This window comes from Juglans microcarpa x Juglans regia, chromosome 6S, assembly GCF_004785595.1.
Source record: "Juglans microcarpa x Juglans regia isolate MS1-56 chromosome 6S, Jm3101_v1.0, whole genome shotgun sequence".
Classification (NCBI taxonomy): domain Eukaryota; kingdom Viridiplantae; phylum Streptophyta; class Magnoliopsida; order Fagales; family Juglandaceae; genus Juglans; species Juglans microcarpa x Juglans regia.
Window position 1 is genome coordinate 10,828,160 of NC_054605.1, and position 10,346 is coordinate 10,838,505.

A 10,346-nucleotide genomic window follows, 5' to 3' on the forward strand; every position below is an offset into this window, starting at 1 on the left:
TTCTACGAACTGATCGAGATCGTAAGTACTTATCTAAAGAGTTCGAGGCACTATGTGGCAAAATGGGATATGCGAAAAATTAACGATTCCTAGCACACCACAACAAAATGGTGTTACAGAAATGAGTCATACCTTATTGGAAATGGTTCAATCAATGATGACGCAAACTAACTTGCCAATATCATTTTGGGGAATGCTCTTCTAACTGCTACCTACATTGTTAACTCTGTGCCTTCTAAGTCCATTCCTTCAACCTCATATGAATTATGGGATGGCACAAAACCAAATTTCAAATATTTGCGACCTTGGAATTTTATGGTTTATGGTCACACAACTTCCCATAAATATGGAAACTTGGCCCTAGAGCAAATAAGCATATCTTCATAAAATATTCAGAGAGCTCAAATGGCTATGTATTGTTTGGTGAACATCCTACCGGAGGAATGATATAAATAGAGTCGTGTGATGTGACATTTATTAAGAATGATTTTCCCAATACAGGTGAATCAAAGAAAGATTTTGAACTTTTCGAGTTGGAAGAACTTGAGGAAGTTGCACCATCTTTTGGCGAAGGTGGAGAATTATCACATCCTAAAATCGTAAAAAATAGTGGGAGTAACTTTCCTCCTAGTGGGAGTGACTCACAAGAGTCTCATTTACGTAGAAGTGAACGTGGAACCATTCCTCATTGTCGTATTAAGGTTGAAGGAAAATCTTTCATGTGTGCTCCGTGTGACCTTGATGAGCCTACTTCTTATGAGGAAGCACTAAGTTCACCTGCTTCAAATAAATAGTTGGCTGCTATGAGAAATGAGATGAGTTTTATGGCAAAGAACCAAGTTTGGGAGTTAGTTGATCTTCTACCTAGGTACAAATCTATAGGAAACAAATGGGTTTTAAAAAATTAAGAGTCAGGCAAATGGATCAATTGACAAGTATAAGACCCGACTCATGGCGAAGGCTTATACCCAAAGACATGGTATAGATTATGAAGAAATATTCTACCCTGTGGTGAGATTTGCTTCCATTCTCCTCATTCTAGTTATATAGTTGCACATTTAGATTTGAAACTTTTTCAGATGGATGTGAAAAATGTATTTCTCAATGGAGAACTAGACGAAGAGATCTATATGGATCAACCTGTTGGTTTTGAGGTTAAGGGACAAGAGTGCAAAATATGTCAATTGAAACGTTTCATTTATGGCCTTAAACAATTATTTAGACAACGGTACTTCACATTTCATGAGATTATTACTTCAATTGGCTTTGAAATGCTAGAAAAATATCATTGTGTGTATGTCAAACGTTCAAGGAAGAGTTTTCTATTTTTTTTTTTTTTCTTTTGTATGTGGATGACATCTTATTAGTTGAAAATGATATAGAGATAATTGTCACCACAAAAGAGTGATTGTCCTCTACTTTTGAGATAAAGGACATGGGTGAAGCAAATTATATGCCAGGAGTTAAAGTTTCAAAGGATCGATCTAGAAAGTTTTTTTGTTTGTCTTAAGAAACTTATATTAAGAAAATTGTAGAACAATTGTACATGCACAATTCCAAACCCATAGACACCCCAATTGAGAAGGGTTATACATTGAACCTAGAACATTTCCTTAAGAATGATGAGGAAAAGAAAGAAATGACCATAGTTCCTTATGCAAGTGCAATTGGAAGTCTGACGTACGCTATGTTGTGTACACGACTTAACATTTATTTTACAATTGGATTGATTAGTCTTTACCAGAATAACTCAGGACTTGTTCTTTGGCAAGCAGTTAAGAAGATTTTTCGATATCTTCATGAGACAGCAGACCTCGTTCTTTGCTATCAGAGTGGAGACATGAGAGTGAAGGGTTATAGCGATGCTGATTGAGCTAGTAATAAAGATGAGCAAAAATCCGCGACAAATTACACATTTATGCTTAGTGGGGGAGCTGTTTCTTGGTGTAGCAAGAAACAATCATACATTGCTTTGTCCACGATTATGTCAGAGTATGTTGCTTGTTCAGCAACTGTACAAAAGGTTGTTTAGTTGAGGATATTTTTTCAAAGCCTAGAGGTTACGACTCTTGCAAATGAAGCCGTTAAGATATACAGTGATAGTATGACAGCTTTGGCATATGTCAAGGATCCCAATACCATGGCAGAACCTAACACATAGATATTCGTTTTCACTACATTCGAGATGTTGTGTGAGGTGAGGTGATCCAACAACATATCTCTATTAGCAAAATGGTAGTTGATCCTCTTACTAAGGCTACTAGTAGAAATTTTTTCCAAACCCATATTAGGAGTTTGGGACTTCATCGGATTTGAGATATGTTGTATTAATGACATCTTAGACTTTATTGTACATTTGACATTATTAGTATCTATTGCATCAATGAGATTATTGTGTTTATCTCATATTATAAGTTAATTGATACTACATGAAAAGCACACATTATAAAAATGTCATCGGGCAAAGATCAGTCCACTCACATGGGTCATCACCTTGGTGCTTGAATAGCGAGTAAGATAAGATAAATTAATTACTGTGGTGCTTGGAAAGCAAGTAAACATCTTAATGCTTTGGGAGCATTCAAGATAAATTTAAAAAATGTTGTCTTAGCTTGGCTAATATGAGACTTATAAGAGTCGTATATGAAATATTTGCACAACTTCATGAAACCTGATTAAAGCGAAATGTGAGATCTTAAGTAGGCGCTAGATGAGTGACTGTGCTAAGAAACTCAAGTTAGAGCGTCTTTTGTGGTAACTAGACTAAGATTTCTACAACGTTTGAATGTGACAAGCCGAGTGGGAGTTTTGACGTAACATACATTTCATACAATATGTGTTATAGACGACCATATGAAGGAGTGATTGGATGGGTCCTTGCTCCATCACTATATGAGCCCAAATGGATCAATAGATGATTTATCCCTATACCCTTGAACCTCGAACTAAGTAATGAGATGAAAACTCAATGTCACTACTTCAGCATGTTTTCTTAGGGCCAGGAATGATATGGTCTCGCAGAGCATGTTTAAGAAAACAGTCAAGTCTAATTGAATTGACATGAGTGTGTAGGGATATTTGCAAACTTATTATTTTATGACTCATAGCTTGGCAATTATGTCAGTATGACTCGATATGATCATGAGCATATTATATAATGTGAGGTCAAGAATTGCTCTGAGTTATAAACTTGTGAGGGATTAAGGACCCTTGACCTAGTGAGATCAAATAGTCTGGGGTATAGACGAGATGTTATGAGTGATGTACTATGTTAGTATGATGGTAACTTAATATAATATTCATACTATTTGCCTTCTCGTCAAGTCACACGCTTTATTTTTTGTATGATGTATAATTGATTGAGAGATCAGAAGGAGATTCTTAATGGGGCATAGTACCCATTGTGGACAAGTGGGACATGTTAATAGTGGGTATCCCATGACCCATGTTGTGTCCACATGGGTGGGGAAGTTATTAATTAACTCCCCACCACTACCACTTTTCAATGAAGTTAATTAATCACCCCATTAGAAAACTCTAAAAATGAGAGTTTTACGTACATTAATAATAAGAGTGAAAAAATGAACATACAAAAAAGCTCTCCTCGGTCTCTACAATTTCCTAGAGCAACTATCTTGATCAACTCTTGATCTTGAAGCGTGAAATTATTTAGGAGACTCTAATAGCCTTCTAAGCGACATAGATGTACAATCACAACAAAGTGATGGTGTAAGACGAGCAAAGATCCGGGTTTGTGGGAATTCCACTCCTTGAGGTAATTCAAATTAACCTTATTTACCAAAAACCAAAAAAGCAAGTTATTGTCTCAATGATTCTCTGCAAGTTGTCTCAATGATTCTGTGCTATATCTCCTATCGTCTCAACAAAGTTATTGTCGCAAGTTCTCATTGCTTTTCACACGGCTAAAAGTCGTCACAATGTGTTGTGCGAGCTAAGGTATGTAACTCATTACCAAGTGAGCTAACTTGTGTGATTATAGTATAAACTTCCTGATTATTATCCCACCAATTGATATTGATAAAATGGAGTCTATGTCTATTTCATGTGAAGATCAATTGTTTTTAGTAAAAGTACAATTAGCACCCACAAACTATTTGGGTTTTGCATTTTGTATCTCCAACTACCAAAAAGTGATGCTTTGCATCTTAATTTAATTATGGTTATTAAGATTAAAAAAAAAAAAAAAAGGTAACATCGTCCAATCTTATATGGTTAGATGCTAATTGGAGGATGCAAAGTGTCAGTTTGTGAGTACTGAGTACAATGTATTAGTTTTAGTATTGAGGTGCAAAATATAAAATCCTTGGCAATTTGGAGGAAGTTAACATGTGTGTTGCTGTGTTTTGATCATCTAGATAACTGAAGTCTTGTTGGAAATAAATATAATTGGCTATTTAAAGGACAATGAACGTTATAATTATGATCAACAATCTTCTGGTTTTAGTATATCTCGTAGAGGCGATGAACGCTACTCTTAATCCTTAGTACATGGTGAAGTGGCTTTTTCAATCAACTACTTCTCAGCAAAAAAAATAAAAAATAAAAAACTACTTAAATATGACCCATTTGAAATCTATCATATTTCCATGTTAGATTGGAGACAACTTGAACTAGGGAATTGGTTTGAGAGAGTTGAGAATATTCATCCTGCCACTAGGAATATCTTCTTCAACTGAATGCCTTGCCGTGGGGAGTTGTTTCTGATATGTTGATTATCTTGTTTGAAATTTGAATGGAGAATAATGGGGGATATGCTGTATTGTGTTTTTTTTTTTCGTCTATGTTTTGATACCTTGTACCTGCATCAAACTCTGAACTTAATTACTCTATCCTCATCAGCTTGATCAGAAAATAGAAAGTGATGCATAGCATTTGACAGGCCAATCGAGCCGGGAAATGAAACCATGGCACGGGGAAAGCATGATCGGAAAATTAACTTTGCTCTAGAGTTTCATCATTCGAAGGTGCAACTTTGCACGACTCAAATTTAGCCATGCCATTGAACCCATGTTTTTAATGCACCTTTTTTTTATAGGTATGTTTTTAATGCAATTTGATGAAATTTTGCAATTCAAACTCTAAAATTCAACCTATATGTGGGGAAACATTTCCAAGGCAAGGCCCTTCAGACTCACCCTTGCAAAGAAAAGCCCGGTCCCGTGTACCGCACTTTCGGAAGTTTCCCTACATAATTGATTAAATCGCTAACTTTTCATCAGGAGGTGTGGCTCCAAATGATTGTTTGCACCCATGAGGTGTTGAACCTTAAGACCTTAAAGGGAGTGATACTCTAAAACCAAAAACCTTCACCACCTGGTCAACCCCTTGGGGTTTAAAATTCTACATACAATTCCGAGTTTTAAAGCAAACAGAAACCAGATACTTAGCCATTCAAGTTGATCAAAGGCATGTCAACAGATATGTATGATGGCATGGACCGGAACATAGGTTCTCTCCCTTTTGCCCGAAAAATGTTATTCTTCTTCCTAGATTTTTATCATCCCACTGTTGATGTGGAACATTTTAAATGACTGTCCTTTAATATGCCACATCAGCAGGATCCGTGACTCCGGAGATTACAAATTCACAAAAATAAAGATGCATGTAGCTCCACAGATTATGAGCCATGAACTATAGCTCCTCAATTGCAACAAACTAAATAAGTTTGCAATTCTAACATCAACATTCAGATAAGAGTGCCAGAGAAGACCAATAAGAGTTAAGTTAATGAAATCTACAACAAGGTATCCCCAAATCTTACAGTCCCTGTAAAGTAGAGGAAGAAGAACCAGCCATGGAGCTCACCTTTGTCAGGAGACCTTTAATTTCGCCTTCCAGTTTGGCTCTCGTCTCTGGAGAAAGATTATTTCCAGATTTCTCCAGCATTGATGTCATCGCCTGAAGATTTTGCCTTATAAAGTCAAGTGCAGGTGCCTCATCAGGATTAGGCATTGACCCGGAAGGCTTTCCATTCATCGGAGATGCTTCCATTGGTGTGAGGCCTACGGCTGTGAGTAAAGTCCTATCTGGTTCCAAAACTAGAGAGATATCTGATAAAGGATGATGAAGTCGGAAATTTACAAGGGCTGCACCAAAAGGGGCATTCTTCTCTAAACTCTGAAAAGCTTCAGTAGCATCAAAACTGTCCATAAAAACCACCTGGGCACTATCAGAATCTTTCAACAACTGTGTTTCCGATTCCTTTATGGGTCCAAACCTACAAAATGTTGAGACTAAATCTTCTTTTGAAGGCATTGGAACTCCTGTGGCAAATGTCAATAGAAGAGCAGTCCCTAGGGCGGTTTCATTAGTCTCCATTCTATCATGACTGATATTAATATCTGGCCTCCTAGGAGTCAATTTACTTCTATGATGCTCTGAGGTAGCCTCTCCTTTTCTCCGCCTCTTCTTTGGCTCAGATTTAATTTGAGACAAGAGACCGTTAGCCTCATGAAATTCCTTTCCCAATGAGCTGTGTTCAGCACTTAATCCATTCAAATCTGGAATGCCTATAATGGGTTTGTTCTCAGAAGCGGCTTTATCCTTTCTCTTTCTCCCTCTCTTACCGGGTTTACCTTCACCTGAGCCGAAGCAAATATCTTGTGGGTCTTTAACCAACATGCCAGGCTTAGCACCACTTCCAGTTAAACTCTGAGGGCCAGCAGCAAGTTTAGAGTTCAGACATACTGAAGTGGCTTCTTCCTTCACTTCCCTATTACTTTTCTGAGTGATACTATCAAGAGGATGTGCGCTCATTACCCCAAGATCTATGACCAATGAACCAGATTCAGCAATATTTCCATTCAGATTTTGTAAGCCTGGAGCAGTTACTTTCTTCTTTCTCTTTTTAGGTTCAGGTTTACCCGGAGAAGCAGCAACACGACCTGTATCCAGTTGATCTTGAACTGACAATATGGATATGGCACTGTTCCCATTCAAATCTGGAATTTGAGTTCCTTGTTTATTTTGCAGACACTTCGGACTCACTCCTTCTTTGGGTTCTGTTTGCTTAAGTCTACCACTGGGCATGGGGTGGCCCATTCCCAAGCAATCTGTCAAGAACGAAGTATTAGTTGCGATGTTTATATTGACGTCTGATAGGCCTGAAAGTGACTTAGTCTTCAAGCGGCCTGAGTTTGCTTTTCCTTTTTTCTTTCCCATCTTTTCCTCCGGTTTAGCGTCTGTTGCCAGTTGACTAATCTCAATTGAACTTTTTCCTTGGTTTCCATTAGCATCCTGTACACCAGAGACATTGCCTCCCACCAAATTCGGAATGCTGGAACTACGCTCAGCCCCTAAATGCTGCGAAAATGCCTGTTTCTTTCTTTTCTTTAGAACTGATTTAGCAGCAGGGGGAGGGTGCTTACTCTCCTGTGTATTCCCTGCCAAAAAGACGGGTTCGGCAGCTATGGTCTCATTCTGAGCAGCCATATTCTTGCAGTCCATATCATAAGCAGATTCGTCATGATACGCTGAAACTCTGAATCTGGAAAAGAACCACTCAATTGAATTGAAACTTTCACTCTCGCTTCGATATAGACAATCCACAGCTCTAAACTGGAGTTCAGAGAGCAATTCAGCTGAAGATGCATTTATTAAATCTGATTTACCGAGTTTATTGCTCCCCCTTACAAATTTCCTGTACCATTTCCTCCAGAAACTCTTGCTGCTACACTTAGCAACGGCAGGGGACCCAGTAAACTGACCTGAATCTTTTTTATAAGTAAGAATTCTTTATTAAAAAGCGCAAAAGGCACAACCTCTTTATTAAAAAGCGCAAAAGGCACAACCCAAGTGCATAGCAAGTATACAAGAGAGAGGCTTATCTAGAGAAAAGTAAACTGACCTGAATTGACGTTTGTATCCACTTCTTCGGGAACTTTTGGAGACTTAGAGTCTTCTGTTTCGGTTGGCAAGCCTTTCTGCTCCCAGTTTATATAAGGGAAAGATAAGTACCTGCTCTTCTTCCGTTCTCTCGACTCAAAAACCTTCTCCTCCTTTCTCTTTATGGATTTAGATGCCATGCCATTTGAGTTATAACGTTCTTTCCCTTTCTCTGATTCTTTCTGTGACTCAGTAAGCGGAGTGGTTTGCAAGTTCTCATCAGCTGAGCATGTAACGTTGTCTTCAGTCTTAACAACAAATTTGCTTTCAACCATTGACATGTCATCATAACCATTTTCAATATCACTTGTTTCCTGGAGTACCTGCATTGGCAACTGGGAGTGGCCCACGGAATGGTAGAATGCTGATAGACAATTTTGTGCGACAGAAAACTCAATCATGCCAGGCATAGAAACAACCACCGCTAGAGTTTTAAGTTGCAGAAGAAACTTAGCAGGTTCAAACTGAGTAGCCATAAATTCACCAAGTTCACCAGATTTACGATCAAGTCCACAAACACTTTTCTTGGATTGACCATCACCACTTGATTGCTGACCTTGTTTCAGAGCACAAGAACACGTCATCTCCATCTTCACACGCTTACCAAACTCATGCACAGCCTTCTCCACAGCTCCAACAAAAGTTCTTGACTTGTTTAGCCCCAACATATGGTCAAAGTGCTCATGGAAAGACTTCAATTGTGATGGGCTACACCAACCAACATGGCTGCTCTGAAAATATCCGACAAGTAAACATTCCCTCTGCTCACTCTTTGCAGAAAACCCCGGTACATCCGAAGGATCATAAATCTTTCCTGGCCACCATGTTTGACTTTTAGTTTTAACCCATACAACATCACCCACAGAAAAATTATATTCTAGATTATCATTTCCCTTCTCCTCCACATTGCCAGCTTCACTTGGCTTCTCCTTGGTGAACATTAATCCAAAACATTTTTCTTCATCAATGTTATCTTGACTAAGTCTGGAAGGAGGACCACAAATATCCACGAAAAGTGATATACCATCTCTGGAAACGTCTATCTTCCTTGTCAAATCAACTTCATCTAATCCCATCCTACTATCATCTTTCATTTCCTTTTCTTCCACAATCTTCTCAGCTCCCTCATTGTTACTTCCATTACTAACCAAACCCACTAATCCCCGGTCCAATTTTGAGTCCTTGGAACCCTTTGGTGCGTCATCATCCCTATCCATCCCACCTTCTACCAGACAACCCTTCTCAATACCAACACCATTTATGCAACTCTCCTCAATACTGGCCACTGTTTCCACAACCGCAACCACGTTTTCATCTTCAATACCACCGTTGATTTCATCAACTTCAACCACTTGATCTAGCAGTCCCACATTATCCACCCCAACACCGTTATGTTTTACATCAACCACTTTTCCATTTTCTTCAACCGAAATCTCCGGAATGGATTCTGACCCAGCACATTTCTCACTCAGATCAGACATCCCAGCACACTCAGAAGCTTCTTCTAGGGTTTTATGACCTGGCTCTTTAGCTTCTAGGGTTTCTGGGGTTTTTGGGTTTTCCATATGTCAAAAAAGGTTCCAGAGAGTTCTTTCCTTTGCCGAATATATCAATCTCACAACAACTTCACTGATCAAAAGAAAACAAACATAAAAATGAAAGCTTTGTTACTATATACACTGTATACCATTCATAGAAAGATCCCAATCGAGCAATACACGAAAAAAAGGGGAAAAAAACAAAAGGCCAAAAAGAATACTTCAGTAATAGATGCAAAATTAGCCAAGAAAATAAAAAAATAAAAATGAAAGGAAAAAGGTAGAAGTACCTGAAGAACAAAGGATTAACATTAGTGCTTGATCCAACCCGTCCAAGCTGAAGAACAAGTTTGATCCTTCAGAGATATTAGAACTCTTGAAGAGATCATTATAATGGGTACATAAGATTAAGAACACCGTTGTCGGTAGCGACGATCACGTCTTCATTGTGCTTGATATGGCCACGGAGAGAGAGTGAGTTGAGTCAGAGAGAGAAAGGGAAGGAGATAAGAGAGAATTAGGGTAATGTTAGATGGATGACACATGGCAGGGTAAAGTGGTAAAAACATAAAAACTAACATGCGTTACTCTGTTTGAGTGTAGAACTAGCATTTTATATGTCACATTAAAGATGTTTAAACATGTTTAATATCTATTTCAACTTGTTTTATATATAATGTTTATGTTAGAGAATATAGCGGAATACATCAAGTACAGCGTATTGAATTGTTCTATAAGTTTATCCAGCTTGAATAAATAATCCAGTAAGTCTCAAACGTCTCTTCTTAATAATGAAATAATTAAGTAGAATAAAGTAGAGTAATACTCAACAAATTCACAATCTAAATACTTTCACAAAAGAGAAAAAAAAAATAGAGATTCTATACTTTTTGAAATTTTTTG

At 38.0% G+C, this 10,346-nt stretch overlaps 1 protein-coding gene across 2 annotated transcripts; it reads right to left on the reverse strand.

Annotated features, from left to right (window-relative positions):
* Positions 1–5,641: 5,641 nt before the first annotated feature.
* Positions 5,642–9,946, reverse strand: LOC121236515 (serine/threonine-protein kinase ATM). 2 transcript variants are annotated; one of them, XM_041132959.1, is made up of 3 exons: positions 9,734–9,946; positions 7,868–9,534; positions 5,642–7,727 (listed from the first exon to the last, which is right to left on the reverse strand). In XM_041132959.1, exons 2-3 carry the CDS (start codon positions 9,468–9,470, stop codon positions 5,779–5,781), a joined length of 3,552 nt encoding a protein of 1,183 aa, XP_040988893.1. In that variant the 5' UTR covers positions 9,471–9,534; positions 9,734–9,946; the 3' UTR covers positions 5,642–5,778. The 2 variants fall into 2 exon arrangements, with proteins under 2 accessions (XP_040988893.1, XP_040988892.1); XM_041132958.1 differs by having other exon boundaries at positions 5,642–7,733.
* Between the last annotated feature and the right edge of the window lie 400 nt (positions 9,947–10,346).